At 37.3% G+C, this 23,497-nt stretch overlaps 1 protein-coding gene across 4 annotated transcripts in view; it reads right to left on the bottom strand.

Moving 5' to 3' along the window:
- Positions 1 to 23,497, bottom strand: part of LOC114876984 (A disintegrin and metalloproteinase with thrombospondin motifs 9-like) — a 70,557-nt gene that overhangs the window by 43,530 nt on the left and 3,530 nt on the right. For all 4 annotated transcript variants that reach the window (XM_029189011.2, XM_046286594.1, XM_046286595.1 and 1 more), the window contains exons 2-4: positions 20,092 to 20,832; positions 2,645 to 2,770; positions 114 to 274 (exon numbers count right to left, since the gene is read on the bottom strand). In XM_029189011.2, the coding sequence (XP_029044844.2) occupies positions 114 to 274; positions 2,645 to 2,770; positions 20,092 to 20,332 (528 nt within the window). In that variant the 5' untranslated portion in view covers positions 20,333 to 20,832. The remainder of the gene's footprint in view (positions 1 to 113; positions 275 to 2,644; positions 2,771 to 20,091; positions 20,833 to 23,497) is intronic.

The following is a 23,497-nucleotide window of genomic DNA, read 5'->3' as shown; positions in this document are numbered from 1 at the left end:
TAGCGGCAATAAACACCAATATCTTTGACGATCGAAGAAGATTGAATTATCACTTTTACGATAGCGGTTCAGCAAACTCTGACTCTGTCTCGAGGGAAAGATAGAGTACGTACTCTGATATTTGGCGATACGAAGCTGGTATCGTGGGCGAGACGCAAACGGAATCTTCTTCCAAAGGCAGTGAACTCGTATTGGGGATGAGGATCCCATACTTCCGCTGTGCGGTGACGAAAATGACCACTGTGGTGCCTTTTCGCTGTGGAAAACTCGTCGGCTGTAATCAGAGAAATTAGTGATACAATTAGCAATGTTAGTGATATTAGGAGTAACGCTAATTTTTCTGTAAGAAAATTTCATTTAAAAGGATAAATGATTGAAGGGTGGCGTAATTGGTGAAAATTAATACGCAGACAAACAAGGAACAGTTAATGAAACGGTAGCCTTTACCGTAAAACACGTTTCGCGGTGAGACGAGAAATTAGATAGGTGAACCGTGGTTAAAGAAAAAGGATCTGTTGAACGGTAAAAGCAGCCCGAAGCTCGCCATTAATGCGGCACTACGACACATGCGTTTTGTCGTGCATTAATCGTCTCACTGTTTCATCAAGTGTTACGTGCATGAGTGACACTAGCTTTTACTCCTCGTTACTTAGAGAAGAGGATACTTATTTCATGATTTCAACTTGTTATCTCTTCCTTAGTAATTTCTCCTTGGATTTGCCGTGAACAAAAGTTAGCAACAGTGATTGCAAGTTAAACAGGTATTACCACTTTTGCAGAATGATAGAGAAGCGGTGATGGTGATCATTTGTCAATTACAGAGGTAAAGATTTTGCCATAATATCTATACTCAAAATTATGTACACGAAGATTTATAGTATTTTTAATTGAAAATGCTAATTAAAATTTGAGAGCATCAAATCTCCAAAGTCTAATAAGAATTCATGAGAGAAAAGTGTCGCAAAATGGAACTTATGTTACATTAAATTAAAGCATAAAATTTAAAGAAAATAGCGATATAAATTCTTCGCGTTCCTCATTCGCGCCACATTTTCAACCATCAGCTTCATAATGCAACATAGAATCGGTTTACACTTCTGAGAATCGAGAACGCAGATCGATGCGAAACGATCTTATCCTTTATAAATATCTGGTCGTCTGCTTTTTATCTGCTCGGAACCTCTCTTGCAGAGCGTTTATATGGGCCGCTTCGTCTCGCACAATCGAGAGCTTAACGAGGTGAACGTGATCGTGATAAAAGGTGGTTGGGTACTCTTTGGGCGATACGCTTCGTACACGTTCCGTCATCGGAATTTATCCGAACGAATCGTGGTCTAATTGCGCTAATTTGAATTGACTTTCATTTTTGGCGCGCGCCTCGCGTACCTTCTTTCAGCAATGGGTATGAACTACTCGCGAGTAAAATTGTTTGTGAATCGAGTGGTTTAAATTTGGAAAATTTAAAATTAGCTTTATTACTTCAAAGTTAAATAGAGATAGTGAAAAATGATAAAAATTGTAATTATTATGTTAATCAATATGCGAGGTTCAACTTTGAAATATTAAATACTAAAAACAATTGCCAAGTTGGTAACTTGAGACAGTGGAATATCAAGTATTCATGTATATTACTCAGAAAAGTGATTCTAAATTCCAAAGAAGGTATCTAGCAGTATTACCTATGGTAATTATGATTTTTTCGAATTAGCTCGAAACACGATCCGCCAATAATTTCTAGCAACATCATTCGAATGACACTTAGCAATTACTTGGTCCCCACAATAAGGCAAGGATGCCGCAGCAATGCTACTTACTTATTGACAATCATTCTAACGGTGTTTTACACGCAATCCGTGGAAAGTGTTACATAATTTTGTTGACCGAAACTTCCGGGTTTAGATGGTAATCTATGAGAAAATTTATTCCGACGTTTGACCTGCATTTCAACCAGCTCCGTGTCAGAAGTTCTGATACTGTGAAAGCCTTGAAAACACGTTGTATAATTCTCTCTCGAAAATTTCTGTTTCGCTATGTTTACATGTGGACAGGCACAGGTTTCAAATACCAAACGATAGTCTCAGAATACTTAGGATATTTGTGTCGTAGACGTTTTCGTAGATACTGAACATAGTATGTACATTTATTTTAAATTGTATAAATATCTTTGGACGTGTAAAATGAATTATCGTAAGGAATTCAGTACAAATTGTTTTGAAAATTAATGATAGCTCCAATTTTGCTTTTAATTTTAGCAACGGTCAAAGCCATTGCTAGGTTTCATTATATAAAATTGCAACTAGAACTGATTACTTTGATACTAATGAGATTAGATTAAATCTATCGCTAGCTTAAATAGTAATGGGATTAGTTTTATCGTTACGATACCAATAATATTAATTGATTTAGTTTAATTAACTGGTAAGCCACGTGTCGGCGTTAAACACGTCCATGAAAACCGTAACATAATCCACGAACCTGATATTCATATCTCATTTTATTTCCTTCTTACTAACGTTTGCGCTTTTTTTTCTGTCATAAACGCGTGCATTTAATGCACTTTAAACTTGACATATTGAAATATTAAAAGGAGACTCGAGTTTGATCGGTTATTAAGAAATAGCTTGTAATAATCTTGTTAACTTACGAGGATCTTCATACTGATTTTCACTGATCTTCTTTAAACTGACATACTCCAAGTCAGGATGCATGGAAGAAGCATCGTTCGAGATGTCATTTTGTTCTCTTGAAGTCTTTTTTATGTCAGGTATCACTGTAACAGAGGAAAGTATGACGGTTAGTAAGGAACAATTTAATTTTTAAGGTCATCAACGGTTTCATTGCCTGCTCATTAATTTTAATGAAAGTATTTAATCGTCTTCGAGATAAGTCAATGTATCGAACATTCTACGAGAACGGCTGATTGCCTTATCAAACTCGATCCGGTATGAAGATACCCTGTTACAAATTTAAACGATAATTCCTCCCGATAACCCTGCACTTCGACTGATCGACTTGAAGCTAATCGTTTGAATAATTTTCATAGATAGCCGCGAAGAAGAATAGTTAAACGATGGGTAAACGTGCGAATAGCGAGACTATTACACAATCTGGCTGCTTAGAATCAATTAATCGACCTTCTTCCGAGAGAAAAATCGAAATTCTTTCCAGATATCTCATCAACCTCGACCACAAACATACTTCGATAGTGATTTATTACGTCTGGTTTACGCGGACTTCCGGTTGCAGGTGCTGTACATACATATTTTTATTTGGAATGGGATAAAAATCTTATTGATTGAACCGACACTTCAGGATGAGGTATAATTAAACTATTAGCTAGGATTGCAACTCGTCTTATCTCATATAGATGAATTTTGCAAATTTTAATTATTAAATTACACACACGTGATCATTTCGATAAGGAAGTTATCTTGCAAAATAGCTGAATCATAGATCATTTCGAACACAAAGCATAGGCCTATGATCCTAAATTGAAAAAATTCTTCATCAACAATGTCAATGACGAGATCTGCACGTACGTCAACGACATTTTCTCCTTTTCATGAAAAAATCACAATCAATCACGACGTCAATGATTGTGATGAACTTTAACTCCCAATGAGATGCACAATGTTTTGTACATTTTTATCTAAAGCCTGATTCAGTGGTGTTGTACATAAATTAAATAGCTACGGAGAGACACTTAGAAGTTTTCAGAAATACCCTAAGGTGTTCTACGATGATTTTTCGAAGAACTGTCTCAGAGTACCATTTAGTATGCGCTGTTAATTGCTCTTAATGGATGATTGCATACTGGAATTGAATAATTATCGATGGTATCCGGATTGGAAAAATACTAGTTTAGATTTTTCCTGCATCATTGTTAAGAGGAATACTATTGTCTTCTATAGAGATCATTGATGACTAACAATATATAATTACTTTGAGTCATTTCAAATTGGACGAGTACTTAGAAACGTTTAAAATTATTTAAGAAGAAAATGAAAAAGAGATAATTATTGAAAAATGAATTCCTTGACAATTTTGTCAATCTTTATACTGCGACCTAATTAAGTAGATTTAAGATTGACATTAATTGATTCGTTGATAAGAAACATTTGAACCTATTGGATCGTTACCAATTCCCGTCACTGCTGAGCTACAGTAAAATTCGTATAAATAGAAAATCTTTCGAGTATCAGATATCCAATCGAGGTGCAGTCACAGTGCAATGTCCGTAATATCAAATATCTCGAAAATAAAGTTAAAATTTGCCAAGTAAGCTTTATCAACGACTTCAAATAGCTGACATTAAATAAAATAAGCAACATGTTCTCCGTCTTCTTGTCCGGAATAAATTTAACACCGATAGAAGCTGTTCGAATCGTTTAGAGTCGTATATTATTGAGACGTACTACTGCGAACGTCTTATTTCGTGTCATACTACTTGCTACTGATACAAACTTCAATTCACGTGTATTTTACATAATAGCTATACCTGTTTAAATCATTTCTATTGATCGTACACTAATATAACGTATTCGGTTTGGAAATAAACTGCGTTTAATCCTGTATTGACTCAAGGAAGGCTCACGAAGGAATGAACAGGTACGGTGCCGCTTCGGCACGGCTGTCGATAATCCGTGTGTTTATCCGAAGGGATTATCTTTCCTCGAGTACGGTATTATCTCTACAGATTTCCCCGGAAGCCTAATGCCTCCGGCATTTGAATAAATACTTTGTAAACATTTGTAAATTAATAAATTTCTATAGAAATAATTTCAGCTAATAATAGCTCGGTTAGAATAATTTCCGGATACCTCAATACAAATGAAATCCTTAGTTAAAGGGTTGATAATGATAATGTTTGTTGCTAAACGGTTTACTCGTTAACCTCTTCGCCTAAGGCTGACTGAAACGGAACTAACGATAATAAGAGGAGAAATTTTGACGTCCCACTCGAGGCGGTACGGTATCGTGGACCATGTCCCAGGAACAAAGGGACTTTACGTCATGTCCGAGGAGATTAAACGCGCTTACTAAATGTCGACGCGTGGGCGGCTGCGGCTCCGACACTACGTGCATTGTATGTACAATTGCATAACGATACATGCACGACCGGGTAAAAAGGGACCCGGTGAACCTAGGACAACGTCGTCACCGATTACGCACGCGATACTTGGCAAACGGGAACAAAGACACTGGGACAACAGGGTACAACGACAAAATGATTGAAAAATTTGAAAAAATTACGAAGTGATTAACCAGACTAAAGTTCTGAAATACAAGCATTGTAAAATTATTTTTGTCCATATAATTGTATCGACCAAATTGTCTTGTACCGTAAAACAATTAAAGCGGAGAGTGCAATTGGCTGTGATAGGTACAATGTCTCTATTATTGGTTCATCGATCCGGATCAATAAAATTATATGCATCGGTGGACAATTTAAGAGGCTTGAAAATACTCGATCCTATTTATGATGAATGAATTATTTTAACGACACATGATATTTCCTGTTCCATATTTTTACACGACGAAGATTAAAATTACTCTAAAATCAGAATTTAATAAAAAAATATGATTTTTAACGTTCCTTATATAACTCGAAAAATATTTTCACGTTCAGTGCATCGAATCCGTCTTCCAAAAAAATTAGATAATCCTATAAATGAAAGATGAATAAATTTGCATGAGAAACCTATTTCTCAATCCAATAACTCGATAAGATCAAAGAGGACCGTCCTATAAATTCATGAATAAAATTTGCCAGGACATCAAGGATGATTAACCGACGTTAAATTAATGTTCTCAAGGTAGATTAGCAACATCAGGCTTTCTTCGAAGGCTTTCCGGAAGCAAGTTCTCTTTCAAGAAATTCATCGCGTGAAAGGATAAAGGAGCCAACAACTGCAGCCGCGAGAAATTGTGGTCAACCAAGAAATCGAATACTTTTCATCGAACACCCATACGACCTTTCTTCTCGTACGACCTTGACGACGACCATCCGTGAAACCACGTCCCGTTTAAACGCCCATAAAAAGGAAAAAAGAACCAGCCCTTTTTACAGCTACTTTCTTTTCAGGAGCCTTTTCAGTCACCAGGTAAATCCTTGACTCTCGGATACAGGTGACAGGGATTTATTGGACGTCAATACTCAACGAAACGAAGAACCTGAAGTATTTCTACTATGAATTGCAAACAGAATATTAATCATTTTAATATCTTGTCGATCGTGTATCTTCTCGCTGCTGAGATTAAAAAAAAAATTTAAAAAAACCAGCGATGAAACTTTTTTTGGTTTATTGACGTTTTAACGAGGCCTTTGAAATTTATTAATTAGCACCGGGAACGATGGCAGCGTAGACACTAATAAATTGTGGGATTTAAGAAGTGACAGAAGGCTTTGGGTATTTGAAATTTGGAACAGAACCAAGGGTTGTTTATTTGAAATATCATAGCAATAATTTTCTAAATTTTATTATTAGTTGCAATTTTGAAGAATCAAAGGAACTTGCTTAAATTAAAGAAAAAGATGGAGTACGAAGTGTACGGGATGAGAAAACGATTCTAAAAGGACACGAAGGCGGTAACGCAGAGCCGCAGAAAAAACGCTTACCGCGTGATAATCTGATATCCCGACACAGGATACAGGATATGGGGTGAGCGATAGACGATATATAGTTGTACCATACGAACCGGAGACACGCGTTGTCGATCACGTGAATATAGGAAGGTTAAGCAGTTCTCATCACTGGACACTGATAGATGTCTTGTACGACAAAATACGATAATCAAGAGACCAAGTTCCCAGAACGTAACCAACAAGAGTACATTCTTTCAATTTCACGATTTTTGCTGATCTGAGAGACTTATAAGGCTCTCACGTAGAAGCTTGTAATAAAAATTAGTCTCATCTTAAATAATAAGGTGATCGATCAACAATTTTTCATGTATTCAAACTTGTTGAGTCTTTCAGTGGACTTTGGTTCAGAAAATCAAACTGATGATCAATTAATTAACTGAACGTCAATTGCAGCTCGCAGTTGCAATATTGATCGATCAATTTAATCTTCAGAAATTTCTAACAAATAAATAATAAAAGTTAGACCTTCTTGGAAGGTGATCAGACCAGGAGCAGCTAGTTTGAAGCAATTAGGTGGTCTCTTCAGCATCGGTAGTCGTCAGGCATGCGTCTGTTAACAACCACGTGTGCACTTCAACGTCAGTTCAGACAATGGTCAAAAGAAGGTGAAGAATGTTGGTTAGAAAGGGCTTTGTGAACTGTGTCGTCTGCCTCGTGTCGAGCGGCGCCAGTACACCACGTGTCGTTGAACTGGACGATATTGTTTGACGCATAAAAGGCTGGCCCTCGCTTGCATCCAGCTCTTCCTACCAACTCCTCTTGCATAAACATTTCGTCTTCTTCGTGGCCAGACAGGCTTTCGTTCGTTTCCCATCGCCGGATGTTATTCGGGGAATAAAAGTCGCCTTGCTTTTATTCGTTCATTAACACTTGTAACGAGCGGACAAAGAAGCGTGCGGTCTTTCCCTGGCAAACAGATTTTTCCAGATTTCAGCTCGTAAACCATTCCGGTGCATATAGAATGTTTCATCGGAGAGTAATGAATCTTTCTTCAAGGTCTGGATACTTTATACTCCGTACGGGTCAAGAACCCCGTGATTTAAATCGTTGCACCTCACGACAGGGAAATTTTGGAGGATGGAAAAGTCTGATTCGATTTCATGACAGAAAAGTATCGCAAAATGGCACTTGTGATATATCAAATTAAAGCTTAAAGCTTCGCGAAAATGACTGCACAAAGGTTTTATAAATATTTTTAATACAATGCGAGTAGTCGTGGATCGCAACGAACAATGGTTCAATGCTCCACCGTGATAAAATATTTAAAGAACTTCATAAAAATTCAATTTCTTCACTGAAGAAATATGTCTACAAGAATCCTCGAATTTCACGGAATTAATTAGAATTCCATCAGTGGCGCGTTGTTCTCAGAGTTTAAAACTTTCCCATTATATCACCGAAACGCGTTGACGCGCAGACAAAACCGACTTAGCCGGTTCTCATCGCGGCCCAGCTTCCGGCACACCGAGATGTCACCTCGCTTTTATCCCAGGTCAGGATAATACGAGCAGACAGCCGGCCAAATTGCCCTGGTACAAAATAGACCGAGCGGAGCCCGGTTCGAGTTCTTCGTTTTGGAATTCATACAGCTGCGGCTTGAATTGTCCAGCTTCTATGCCGTTTTAAATCTGGACCCATCGCGGCCGAATAATGCAATCCACTCATTCTAACATTCAAAATATGCACGCATACATGAAATAGAATCTGTACAAGCGAAATTGGCACCATTACCTATGTTCAACAGGATAAAATCTGCTTTTTGGATGGATGACCTTTCTGAATTAAAATTAAGAAACTAAATTTATGAAATATTTAAACAAACACTTTTTCTATTTTCAACTATTACTTGTAGATATAAGATTGATTAATATGGTGTTCTATGGTGCAATTTGTAAATAAAAGATTGAATAATTTCACTAAATTGCCACGGTTACTCTGGTACTTTGGAACAATGGATGATAAATAATGAAATTATCAGAGAAATGCATAGTTATTGAACAAATCAGCCTCTGGCTGCGATCGTGGCTCGTTCATTCGCGCCGGGTTGGATTAATCGAGCCGGATGAAATATAATAAAGCTTACGGGGAACGCATTAGCGTAAATTTCAAGAGCATCGAACGATATCGCGCCAACCTCCTAGCCGACCGCCCGTAACTTCAGCTATTTTAGAGCGAACCGTTTTAGACATAAATTACACTGGTGAACAACGAACGTATCCCGCTGGGAGGTGGTGATTCGGGCCTCGCGGATCGACAAAAATGTTTACCGAGTTGATGTTGAACGTCTCGAGTTCCGCGAGATTTTACAGCTTCGACATCTGATGGTTTTGCTTCAAGGTCGAGATACGCTGAAAATCATCCTAGCTTTCGTTTCATTTTCGATGGACGATCGTTAGACTCCGAGTTTCTAAGCTTTTTTAAAATTCTGAGATTATAAGATTTTCAAAATTTCAAGGATTTCAGTTTGCTCTCGATTTTTTAAACTTTGAAGCTTCTAAACTTTTAAACGTTGAAAGTTCTAAACTTTCAAGCTTCTAAGTTTTAAATTTCGCGAGCTTTCGAGCTTCTAGACACCCAAACTTTTGAGCTTAAGACTTTGTAAGCTTCTCCATTCTAAATTTCGAAATTTCTGCGATGAACTAACAGACACAGCTTCTGTTTATAATCATAATGAGCAAGCAGGCCCAATACACCAACAGCAAAAGTCTAAGGAATAATAAATCGCTTATTTTTGTAAATGTTAATTTATTAATCTTTCGCGGTTCGTGTATTGCGTACGTTCGATTCAATTTATTTTAACTAAGTATTAAAATGAACATTTTGGAGCAGATAATAATATACAATCGAGGTTGAAGAACTTATCCTAGATTTGGGTGTCCCAGTTGGACCACCCTGAGTTAAACTTAGCTTTTTATTTTCATGTTTAATGTCCTATTGTGTTCCCCATTTTAATTGTTATTTTTTGACATATGGCTACGAAAGGATTCATCGTTATTGCGTTGGCTGTTCTTGAAACTATTTAAGAAGTTTCACTGAACAAAGAATATCTCCAGCTGGGTGGTTCCATTTTATGGCTCTCCTGAATTAGAAGGTATTTGGGTTTTGAGTGGATCGGAGTTTCGAAGGTTTATAGATTAGAAACTTGAAAGCGAGGCTTACTGTTGAGTGAAAGAAAGAATTGTTTATGATGTGAACAGAGTGATTCTACAAAACTAAGATGGATCTTAAATTTCTCCTCCTTAATTCCTTTGGAAGAATGGTAAAATGGGAACAACTGTTCAAATTCAAACAAAATTTAATAATTTAATTTTTTAATCTTAATTAAAAAAAATATATCAAAATCAAAATAATCAGAGTATTCATATGTCCAAATCTACTGTGCCAATCACACAGTTAAAATGCAATCAATTTATCTATTTCTTTTTCTTTTTATTTTACGCTGATGTATATTTCGCAGTAGTATCACATATTAGATCTAATTCATTTCAAAGGTATAAAAACTGACGAGAGTAAAAGCGGCCGCAGTTTATCGGCGAGATCTTTCAACCGAACGAATTGATCGACTGGTGAACGATCGATTGTCGTTAATGATTGCTATAATTTACGATACCGAGGGGCGCTGATTTATCGCTCAGTTCGGTCAGTTTGTCCTCGTCAAGTAATAATCGCGAATCGAGTTTGTATATCGAGTAATTGCGGTTAATACTCGAATCCATCTAATCAACGCTGAGATGCTGAATTATTACCTGCAGTCAGGGTAATAAGAACATGGATAGATGAAAAGATAAATAAAAGCAAAGTATAAAGATAGATTTATAGTGTTGAATATGCTGAAGGAATTTCAGGTTTAGAAATTTCAAGTATGATAATTTTTTAATAAAAAATGTTAATTTTCTAATTAATTTTTGTAGCGTTTTCTAATTCTTCCAGGTTCATTCTATCATAATTAAAAAGAACTGTATTGGAGGCTCGTTAAGAGACAGATTTCATTTTCTTTGTTCACCCTTGATCCGACAGTGACGAATGATGTTCAGAACCACGATGATCTACTTAATTGTGTATCAGAACACAGACATGGTTGTATCGTCTCTTTACCTTCAACGCGTATCGCTTGACTGCCTTCAGTCCGACAGGATAAACTTCGAAATAATTGTTTTGACATACTTAGCTGGAGAAATGACAAACCGAACGGTGATACGGCGCAGATAACGAACAGGGATCGACAGCAATTTCCACGCGTCGAACATCTTGTATTGATATTCTTCAATGTAATTCTGATTATACGATACCCTTCGTTTCTGCAGATCTTTTTTTTTTACGAGTCGAAAATTATGGGCACTCGAGATCAAATCAGGCTAAATATTATAAAATTTAGATGTGTTTTTAATGAATCGAAAAGGCTGATAATAAATTACACAGAAATACATGATAATTAAAGAAATCGACAGACAGAAATTGATAATGGGTTACGTAAGAATTTATTTAACAATCTCGAATGATAATGATAAATGCATCGAGAATCAAAGCATGAAAAATCGGTACAGACTGAATAAAATAAAAGAAAATAAAAAATAAAATAAATTTTTAAAGAATACAATTTCAATTATAGTACTGCATAAATATATTTTTGTATATAAGAAATTAAAAAGTTATTATCTACAAAAGTAATATATATACATATTCTGTCATTACTCTCTTAATTCGTAATATACTTATCATTATCTCCCAAAGTGTTTATCAACTGTTTCTCAAAACTTGACGAGACAAGATTTAATTAACCCCTCTCGTAATTTCCAAATTTAAATGATCTTCTGGCGCCACTTAAGTTACCAATTTTCTTGAATTACACAAAACAATATTATTTTATCGGATAAAATAAAATTGTTTTACACGAAATAAAATTTATCCTTCAAATCGAGCATGACCAAACAATATTATTGTTAAAAAACAAGCTCGATAGGAAAAATATGAAAACAACAGAATGTCATCGAACTGGACCATTACAAACACCATTATCATTCTCATTATTGACACAGCAGGATAAAAATAATAATTTAAGAGAATGAAGTCATACGAGGCGTAAAATCGATTACACAGCTCGCCCGGAGATCAATAAAGCATTTTCTTTAATATGTAAATTTGGCAGCGTTTTTCCTTGTAATATTATCTCGTTTGAAAAGGAGTCTTCACAGTCAGTGGCCTGAAATTAGCGATTCATTTGTTGGGTTAATCACGCTTGATAAGACAGGCCAGTTATTCTCGTTCGTTGATTAGCGGCGTTTAAGAATTTCGATCAAAATACGCTCGCAATAACCATTCAATTTAAGCCAATATTCAGCATCAGCCGAATCGAAGTATTTTTCTTTTGTTCTCTGATCGTTCGATAGGAAAATCCTAATTTGCCATTCATGAGGATTAACGAAATAATAGTATAACAATAATGCTACGTCTTTTCTCTTACGTTAATTGTAAGACATCGGATGAATGAAAGAGTAAAAGCTTTCGCAGTGTCTGATCGTTTATCGCCCGAAGGCCTAACACCTTCGAGATCCGCCTTACGTAAAGGTAAAATCGGCTTGATGTAATTCAGTCGGACACGCTAAGTTATAAATTATAATTACACCCGGCCTGTTATTGCGATATCTAAAAAACGATACGCGAACGATTATGTAATTATACGGGTGTGTAAGTTCACACACGTCGCGTGGTGTGCGCGATTTTACTAGACGCCGCGCGTGTTACCGAGACTTTATTCGCGTGTACATTCGAGGTGAATGTAGGAAATGCAAAACGACGATGAAATATTGACAAACGTTCGCGCGTGTCGACGAGTTACGTGTGTACAAACAAATTAAAAGCGAAATGAGAAAACGAGTTCCATTCATCGTTCGGGAACGATATAGATCCTTTTAACACGTTAGGCTAATGATTAACACGTCTTTTTTCTCCTTTCATTGTCGCGTAAAATGTCAGGATATATATAATTATTTGTTTGTGGAAAATATATTTAAGAAAAAATAAGAAAATTCTAAAATCTTGTAATCGGATCGAATTAAAACCTTTTAATATGTTTTAATTGAAAATATTATACGAGTTAAGTAGCGATCGCGGATGATAAGCACTTCGCGTTATTACATCTCATCTTGTTCAATTGCTCAAATAAAATGATTACTTGAGGCAATAAAGCATTAAGAATCTTACCGGGAGAAAGTACGACGGCCGTTGTACAAACGAGAAAACAATTAACCATCGAACACGCTAAGTATGATTGCTTATTAACGTAAACACGATTGATGGTACGGTAATCAGTCGAGTTTGCAAAAGTTCAGTCGAGTTATCGTTCGTTTTGTCCAGCCTGGTAACTATCGCGTTGCGTGTCGAAATTTCACACGAATCGAACGATTTTAAAACGAGCATTCGCTCATCTTCGACGTTACCGTGACGAAAGGGTTAAAGACCCAGAAGAATTCAGGGGTAAGTCATTTGCTTCTCCCGTTACACAGCTTGTTCACGCTTCATAAAGGGTACAATTCACTTACTGTACGCGTATTTCGTTTCAATAGTCGTACACACTGTTGACAAGTTACTTTGGAAAGAGTAAAACTAAAGAGGAGACAGTTTTTATTTTACTTGACCACGTAACGACGTTGATGCATTCAAACTTTTGTTAGAAAACAAAGCAGACGATTATGTCATATGTCTGTAGTTAATGTAACTCGTAGAATATTTATTTCTCATTTTAATTTCAAATTGGTTTGGCGTATGACGCACACTTAAGACAAGACGCATAGGGTGCGTCATTGATTATATCATACAAGACGCATACGGTGCGTCGTTTTCATTATACCGGAATGTACAGGACGCATGTGGTGCGTTGTCGGTGTGAAACGCGTTGAAAAACAGAAATGCACGTTAATACGAAGAATCGTGAGAGCATGCATGCAATTGCATCGTGGTTGCACGTGCGTGCATGTCATTCCCTCCTCGGTTGGAACGCATAAAGAGATCCTATTAATAGGTCGCATGCTCAATTGACAGAGCTACCGTGTAATTTATACTCTGCACCGTGACAGTTATTAGGAACCGGCCCTGTGCAATAAGGAAGCTGATCGAACAACAATGACCCGTTTGATATTTGACTTTCGAAATGTCTGATCTTTTCGTAGCTTCTGGTTTTCAAAGGGAAAATCATTTGCGAAACGAGCGCAACAATGTTCTAATTTCGTTCGAGTTTTCATCTCATAATTTGCGGAAGTGAAATTCCACTTCGTTTTCACGTTTCGTTTACGCTTCGTTTTCACGTTTCGTTCGGTTTTGCGTTTTGTACGTGACTCTATGCCGCAGGTGGCAAGAATGTTTTGAAAATTATGTTCAAAGAGAAGAGAAGGTAAGCTTCGAATTGCACTTTAGAAATTTCGTCACCCAAGTTTCTTTCAAATGTGATTTATAACGCGGTCATAGAAAATAAGCTTGTACTATTAATGGAGGCCTTTTATGGGAAGGATTAAGCCGTTAAACAACGATATTTCGCATTGCCTCGAAGGGATTTCGTTCGCCACAATGAATTCCGTACCTCATTCCATCGAGATACAGATAGCACCGTGCTCGAATGGAACTTTCGATGGATATAATCGATAACGATTGATAAATGATTCGCGCCGATGCATGTATCCTTCTGACAGCCGATATGCATAATATATCATAGATCAAGAATCGCGTGCGTGTACCACGTGTGGTCTAATCGCGGTTTCAAAAGCATAACTTTATCAATTCAGTTTAGCTTTTGAATTTTTCCTGATATTTATCATAATTAAAATATAAAATTATCAAAATGTCCGGAACGATGAAATATAAAATATTTTCCCAACAGTAATTTCCAATCATCAGTGTATCACACTGCAAGAGATAAGGTAATTACAAAAGCAATCACCATATAAAACAACGAAAAGCTATCAGAAACGAACAACAATGAACCTTCTGCACCGAGCGGCGAGTATAATGAGAACGATTGCGAAAGAAGCATCGTTGACACGTTCCAAGACAATTTTGCGTTAGATACGACCGTAAACTAACAGCGAAGAGGGAAACACGACGTGGGTCAAGCATAATTGGTGTGCCAGTGACACCATGAGCGATTGCGACACGTCGCGATTCACCCGCTCGAAGAAGCGCGTTAATTTTGAAATCGCGCATCCATACAATCGCAATCGGCGATTAGAAACGAAGGCGGAAAAGGTCAACGAAGGAGCTGTTCTTCTTGTCTTCGATGCTTTCTTTCTTTTTAGCAAGGATGCTGCTTCCTTCGGAATGCTATTCGCGTGAGCGTGCCGCGTGTACACGTTACAATCGTGTTCGTACGCTCGTTAATATCGTCGACGACACGAGTTGCTGTTCCAACTCAGCTTTTGATCGCGTGCATAATTTTCACGTTCACTTTGCCGATATACATTCACTGGCCAACAATTTTTTTCGTAATTTTTCATCATTTGAAAGTGGAATTTATTTTTCCAACTACCCATTTCCTTATTTTCTTTAACAACCTCTTACATTTTTCAAATATAATAAAATTTATACAGAAAATATTAAATATTAGGGTTTCTAGAAAAATTCTATCTGATTATATTTTTCATTTCACACTTCAAAATGTCTTCATCAAAATGTTAACTGCACCATCAATTATCAGTAATATTTGCAGAGCGTATAAACAATGACACAAAGATTCAACGAAGTTCAAAGGAACAATTACTTATTAATTCTGGATAAGGAGAGACAGTCATTTCGCATGAGTCAATGTACACTATGACAATCAAGGTCCAACAACTGGTTAACTTGCTACGTTTAATTGCGAGACTACAGTCCGACGCCCAGCGAATGCAATTCAACCAATGGAACTACCAAAGTGGACGGGAATAATTACATCGTTGATTGGAAACTCGTGTTTACCGACGATGTGGCAAGCATCGAGATTATCGTGACTCTCCTTAATCGTGAAACAATGATCGTGGACGAATTAGAATTTCATGATCTGACCTATCTTTAACACTGTTCGATGCAATTGAAGATTGAGATCGGTGGCTAATTTATCGATGAAACGAAAATTGCAAAACTATCCGCGCTCGTTTGCGATGCGAAACGAAGACACTTGAAGGAAAAGAAGAAAATTGAGAGGAATTTCAAGCGGAATGAACTACGTTCTGTCGAATTCGTGATATCTGTATCTGCTCGCGTTTGCAGAAATACGAACCATCACGACGTACGCACTTTTTCGCGACATTAGCCTTCGTCGACGACCAACGTTGCCTTCTCGAGGAACGTTCGCTTCATTTTTCCGATGAAATTTTGTAATTGTACACAGAAACGTGGAAGTATCGCTTTTTGGCTTCAGTTTCGTCGATTATTCAATTTGCAATCCTCCGTTCTCTGATTTCCAGCTACTAGCGTTTCGTTTTTAAAAATGAAGACCATTTTAAGAAAGATTCTAGTTTTATTCTGTCGAATCAATAGTTCAATTTTTCATTTAATACAACATCATAAATTCGACTGTTTGGCATTTTTGTAACAATCGATTGACTAATATCTGCCAGACAGTGCGCGAATTCGAAAACTGATGTCTCCTCGAAAATTTTGCGTTCACGCATTTTTCTTACGCATGTTTACCCGTGTCTGTGCGTGTAATGTTACAAGCATTATTAATGTTGGTTGCAAAACTCGAAACGGTGGTTAAAAAACACCTGACTTTAACTTCTGAACGTAATAAAAAACTTTCTAAGCTGGTAGATTAATTTTATTTGAATAAAAGATCCACCTTTAGGTCCATTTTAGTCGACCGGTTGGGTAAACTTGAATCATCAGACAAATCCAGAGTTAATCGCTAATCGATCGGCATTAGTTTCCGTTTCACGGAGAAGACAACTCTAAATCCCAGATTCCACAATTATGCGGTAGGTAAGCTGATTTCGATGTTTCGTAATCGATGTTCAATTTCAATTTCCCTCCGCGAGCTCATCTCGTTTGCATACTGATCATCGTTGTGATTCTGAAACACACCTCGATAGCAGAATATTTTTGGATACACTTCGAACCTCTTGAAACCCATTCACCTGCCGAGCCTCTGGTCTTCTTTTTTTTTAATCTTTGAATCTTGGACGGTCTAAATATACTAAACCTTTGTGTATTCGTTGTTTATCTTTGCGAATGAAAATTTCCAACTAACGTTACCGTTTTTTACCCCCAATTGCAAGGGCTATTTTCAACCTCTGCTTATTAATATTCCTCGCCGGAGTTCCTTTACTGTTAAAGCTGACCTAACACGCTGAAGCATGCACGCGTGTTCACGTTTGCGTGTAACAAGAAATGTTTCTACAACTTTACATGTCTTCGTGCAGACGTGCTTACACGTGCCTTTTCTGCACGCTGCATAAAGAACGAAAGCTCGTACGATACAATCCGGGTCGTTCTGAAATCAATGACTACAGGACGGATTGTTTAATTTCCAAGGCAAGTGATTTTGAGAGCAGTCAGCAGAAAGTTGGAGGTGTTTAATTAAAAGTAATAATTAGTGATATAGATAGATGGAACTATGAATGCTAGTTTATACTACTGAAAATAATTCTCTAAATTTTTTTATAACATGAAACATAATTGGAATTTAATATCCTTGGCTAGAAAATATAATTATCTACTTGAGAATTTGGAACTAATGATCATAGAACCTCTATTGACTCTAACGATCCATCTAAAATTATAGATCCTAGGGTGCTAGCTACGATGACCAGCTTAAAATTAGATATTTCCAACTGCCAACCATGGTTCCACCTAAAACTATTAAAACTCCATTACCAACCTTAAGGACCACCTAAAGTTGTAGATCCTGGGATACTAATTTTAACAGTTTCTCTAGAACGATTATAATAACCCTTTCAAGACAAATTCCTAGCTTTGACTAATCAAAGTGTTCTGAAATATGAAACGTACATATTAATTTGAAGAGGATACAGGCGGATATTGGAAACACCTGTTCGGACTCATTGAAAATGAATCAATTTGTAAGTACCGTAGTCTGAATTTCTAGAACTCATGTTATTTTTACGTAATAGTACAAGCACGTGTTTTCTCGAAATAAATCTGAGAGATGAATATGCAAATAGAGGAGCCAACGAGTCAACGCTCGACTTTGAGATCGTGCCGGAAAGATATCACACTCGAGAGTCCCGCTATCTATGGTCATTAAAGTCTTATCAGACGAATTAAAAACGACACACGGAGTCGCGAATGTGAGCCTGGGAAAAATGAAAAATGAATGAAAATCAAACGCTTGTTAAATAAAACAAAGGGAAACAAATACTTTCACTCCATATTATTCTCTACTTTTTGACTTTAAAATGATTTAAAAAAGTTCTCCTTGAGATTTAATTTTCTGATTTTATTGTTAAATAAAACAAAGGGAAACAAATTCTTTCACTCCATATTATTCTCCACTTTTTGAGTTTAAAATGATAAAAAAAAGGTTCTCTTTGAGATTTAATTTTCTGGTTCTCCTGTTTTAATGACGTAGTCATTATCAGGTAAAAAAAGGTGTAACACGCGTACGTTTTAAGTATTCAAACATTCATGTTCTTATCTCGTCGACTTATCATTACGATTGTAAGTTCGTCTATTCTGTGACGTCAAGTTAAACATGACCCGACTACAGTGTCGAATTTACCTGAGGTTTGATGATTCTTCGCTTCCTTGCCAGCTAGGCATACATCAGCACAAGTAAAATGAATGATAAATTTACTGAACATCCGTGAAATATATTAAATGCATCTCGAATGAAAATATCATGGGGGATTATCTACGATTGCTATTGCTATAATAATTTTTCCAAATTAATTGTGTGTGCAATCATATGATTTTTTTTTTTAAATCAACGCTTGCATTGAAAAGCAAGTGTTACTTGAGAATAATGAGGATTTGCGAGGGAAATCTATACAGAAAACTTTCACAATCTCGCGACTTGACGACCTCGTTCCCTTGACTAGAATTTGCTTCACTCCTTTTTTCCATTGATACAAAGTGCACGTATCTTTGTTTGAATGAATAACTTAAGATATATAGTAATCGCTACCAGCGTTCATTCAGAAAACTGTTCGTCACAAACAGTGTCTCTTTCATTTTATAACATTTTAGAAAGAGCTGAATTTCTCAGTCAATTTCGACCCCACGCAATTACCCTTCATTAATTCTAGTTTCAATTAAAGGCGATACCAATCAAGAGACATAAATTACGATTTGTTTAATCGAAAAATCAGCGGCACGACATTTCAACAAGAAAGGAGACGACTAGTCGGTTGAAACAAATCGTGGGATCAAGGAATAATCAACGGTCGGGTGTAATTAGTACCCGTTAGAGATTAACCGAGAAGAGAATTCTTGATCGAGCCACGAAGCCACTGATTCGCGAGAAAAGATGAGCAGAGATAACGGGCCATCGCGAAACTAATAAACTGTGCGAAATTAGTGGCGGTGCAGGGGACAACGAAAGGTGTAGGCAAACGTTATGGTGCGTGCCGCTATCTGGGAAGCCATGGAAATAATTATGCGTCCATATGTACGGATAAAGTCGTCGTTGTATCGTGTATGTTTATTACGAGACCGCTGGCGATCCTCTGATTACACGAATTTAATATTTCTCTGGATAAATCCGGAAGAATCTAACGATAATATTGTATTTATGGGACGATCGAATTTATTTGGAATTTTGCATAAATATCCGAAACATTGGCCATGGAAAAATACAAATATATAAATTTTCCTTCTCAAACTCGACAGAAAATTTACCGATTAATATTCAATTTTAACCCTGGCTGAGTATGAATCGCAAGGATCACGAATTCAACGGTAATTTTTCAATTCTCAGAGGAATGCTGACTACGATTCGCCGAAGCATCATCAGGTGTACAACGAAGGAGTCTCGTCCAGGCAATACGAGTACTTAGAACGTATGTACAGGTTGGGTAGGAATATGAGTATGGTCGGCAGTGAATAAAGGTTCATGCTCGCATATGTCGGTGTGGGTGTTTGGTATAGGTGTGGGTGCTTTGGAGCAGCGGCCTTACAAGGACGTCTGGAAGTTCTAGCTTTCCCTGAGAGCTGTTGCACACCTTGACTGAGAGACTAAACGCGTTAACGGATCTTTCACAACTCCTCTGTTCCTGTCTGATGATACTCGAATTACTTCTCCGATCATTGAATACATTTCGACTGCTTCACCTGTGTATATACTTTGTGAAATTGATCATCTATCCATGAAGTTAAAACTTTGAAACTCAAATTTGAGTAATTTAGAACTAATCGTTAAATAAAATTTTCCCTAGGGAAGGCTGCTCCAGAACGCCATACGTACTATTATTTGCAGATTTTCAAACTGTCTCCTCCGATAGAAAATAAAAAAGAAATCCTACCTTCATTGCTGAAGCTCTCCTCATCGAAGACAGCCCGTCCAGTGGTAGTCTCGTTCAAAATCTCCTTCCAGAATCCATCGAAAGTCTCTATACCGGAAGCTCGGCCGTTGGTGGTGCGTATACCAGTCCACAACACCACCAGGAACACAACGAGCAGCAAGATACTCAGTATGGCAGCGATAGTTGAGGCGCGATTGGAGATTCGCGACATGTCTACGACTCCTCTGCCGGCTGAACACATTTACTCGCTTCTTATTCGATATCCACCACTGAAGATTGAACCTTTCTGGTTACACTCGAACGGTCAGTCGATCATTTTCGTCCGTTCGTGGTAGCAGGGGGTCATTCGCCACCCTCGATCGCCCATAGAGTACCCCCTCAACTTGAGATCTCAAGGCTCCTCTTTGAATCCTGTTTCCAGCCAGCTAAATCCAACCAGGATCCGCGGAATGCCCATTAAGAGGCACGTACGATCTTCGATTCGCCTTGCACCGCGAGATATCTACTTCGAGATGTCGTTATCTCCGATGCCCGATACCTTGGTCCTTGTTGTTACACCATCAGCACGCTCAACATCTGATTCGGTGAGATTCTTTCGTTAAAAAGTAGTCATTCTCCAGGCTGAATTATCCTGGACAGAGGAGTTGTTAAGGTACACGATGAAATGGATTCGACGATGGTGGTGTTTGATGGTCTGACATTCGGGGGGGATCGTGGGTTGTTCGATGGTTAAATAGAATCCTGGAAACAGAAATAAATAGGATATTTTAATGGATCATCGATGTTCCATGAAGCATCTTTAATTTCTTATTTATTTTAAAAAATTATTTTCATAATATCGATGTCTCGTGAGTGTGAATTGGATCGAACCCCATCTTTGCTAACAGAGAAGGAACAATGGAAAAGCAAAGGAGTGGGACAAAGGATGAAAGGGTGTTCCTTCGCAGGAAAATCATTTCCGTGATGAGGCCATCGGCCAAAGATGATTTCTCCGTGTCGAGCAATTTAACCGTGCGAATCGCCGTGAAACCGATTCGTGCCGCGTTAAACATTTACGACGCGGTGCGTCGTTTTCTTATCGCAACGACACAGAGACCACCGTGCAAATAAATTTCCGATCGTATCTTGGAGACGAGGTTTCGCGATTAATCGACGCGTCGCTGATTGGATCGAGCAAGGCTCACGTTAATTTGGAAATAATTGACTCGGTCTACGATTAATTCCGTTGAAAATCACCTAAACTGTCGGTAACTGTTATTAACATTCTTATGAACTTAAGGGATAAACTTGTTAAATATGGCGATGGTAATTTATTTGAAATTGAATCGTTTTCTTTACATTATTCCATTATAGTCTTGATTTTTCTTAATATAGGATTAAAATCATTTACAATTTTAAATAGAATCCTACTTTTAAAAATAGTACGTTCAAAAATCAGGAAAAATCAAGATTTCAGATAAAAATAACGTTAAAATATCGTTTCACGTTTGCAGTAAGAAAACGAAACGCTTTTGCGGCGCGGAGCCCTTGAGCTCTAATTTACGACAGCCATCGAGGAGGATTGCAAAGGCGAGCAAGAAAAAAAAAAAAAAAGAAATCACAGCGTGTGTGCTGGTTGTTCATAAATCGAGTAGGCATTACATCGAACCAGCACGAATTAGTCTGGTTAAGTTTTCGCGTTGCTTCAGAAGCTAAGATGCAATTTAATTAACCTTTAACCGAATCGGTAATTAGCCTAACTTCTAAAGCAAATAACACTCAATGATTTCTTTCATGTATTTTATCGAATGATCCTTTCATCTCGTGTCTTTCTCTATCGTTTGAAAAAATTTTTTATCACTGATCAATGTGCGATGAACTCTTCGAGGATCTATGGAATGATTTATGGATCCATAAAGGTAAGTGGTCACAGACCTTTGAGCGATAACGTGCGATTTATAAAAAGACCAATCATGAAATGAGTCATGGTAATTTTTAACTTTGCATTTGTTTGAGGATAAATATGATCAGTCTGGAGGATGAAGAATAAAATTGGGGTAAAAAATAGATTGAATAAAAACAGAGGAGAGATGACTCAAAATATAATGACTTCATCATGAAATATATTTTCTATTTTCACAAATAAAAGAATAATTAAGGATACTCAAAACAACCCTTTCAAATAATAAATTAATCAAACCACCCTGTGTCTTTAAAATTACTTAAAAATAAAATATAATTTTTAATCAAATACTCTCCACTTCTGATCAGCAGTGTATACAAACGATAGTGTGCATTACAGAAGATACTTGCAAACATAATCGGTGCGCGAAATCAAAGAATCGTGATTTATTAAAAGGAGTAAAAGGTACAGAGAAACCACAGATGCGGTTTGCGTGCAACATAGTGGCTACTATTCTTCATGGCGATATCACGAGAGCAATATAACCGGGCTGGTAATGAAAGCTAGAGGAGAGAAGCGTTATAGAGGCACAGTGTTAAGTCTGCGGCCACGACGACGTTGCCGGGCAAAATATAAAAGCGGCGCTCGACGTCGGCTGCTGACCTCGGAGTCACTTAAGGTCTGGGTCAAACTATTCTTGTCGCGTACCTTTCCTAGCCCGATCCATCGATCGATCAATCTTTGTCCGTGAATTTCTGTCTGCCGGTTCTAACGTGCTGACGCATAGTTTCGCGCGCGCCGTGAACGATCGACGTTTGCGAAATACCGTTTCAAATAGTGAGCTTTTTTTGGCTCCTACGATCTTTTCCCTTTCGTACGATCACTCGGTTCATTGATTTTAATATAATAATTCATTCCGTCATTAAATTTATTCAAATTTGCCGCTTCATCTATATTTTCTATAATATTATTGGTTGGTTAAAAAAAGAATATTTAGAAAGAAAAAAATAGATGCTATTGCAATGCATGTTTAATTACACAAACGTGTTGTGAGCTCGTTCTAAATCCACCATGCAGAGATCGTTTAGGCAAATTCGCGAGGGTTATAAATGCTCGAAAACCGCAAACACGTGCACATGCTAAATCTTACTACATTCCACGCGAACCGTCGATGTTTATTAGAAGCAAATTCTTTTTCAATTTTATCGGAGTATAAAATAGGGAAAAAAATTAAAATTGTTAAATAGTTGAAATACTGTGTTACGTGAAATGTGTTAATTAATACGCGTGGACGACACACGTTCTAGTCAAATATTATTATTTAACGATCTTCAAAGTAGTGGCGTTCATTAAATTTCAATTCGCATTCCGGCGCCACGATCCAACGAATCGAATAAAATTCGAACGTGCCCCGACCGTTTGCGGATCCACCGTCTGGCATAAACAAAGATATAACCAGTGATAAATTCGGGGAAACATTTGGAACGTCTCCTCCTGACGAGCTTTTGACAACTATTTTTTCCT

The sequence above is a fragment of the Osmia bicornis genome, chromosome 7, assembly GCF_907164935.1.
Source record: "Osmia bicornis bicornis chromosome 7, iOsmBic2.1, whole genome shotgun sequence".
NCBI lineage: Eukaryota > Metazoa > Arthropoda > Insecta > Hymenoptera > Megachilidae > Osmia > Osmia bicornis.
Note: the sequence above shows the minus strand (reverse complement) of the source record. Positions and strands in the feature narration are given on the sequence as shown.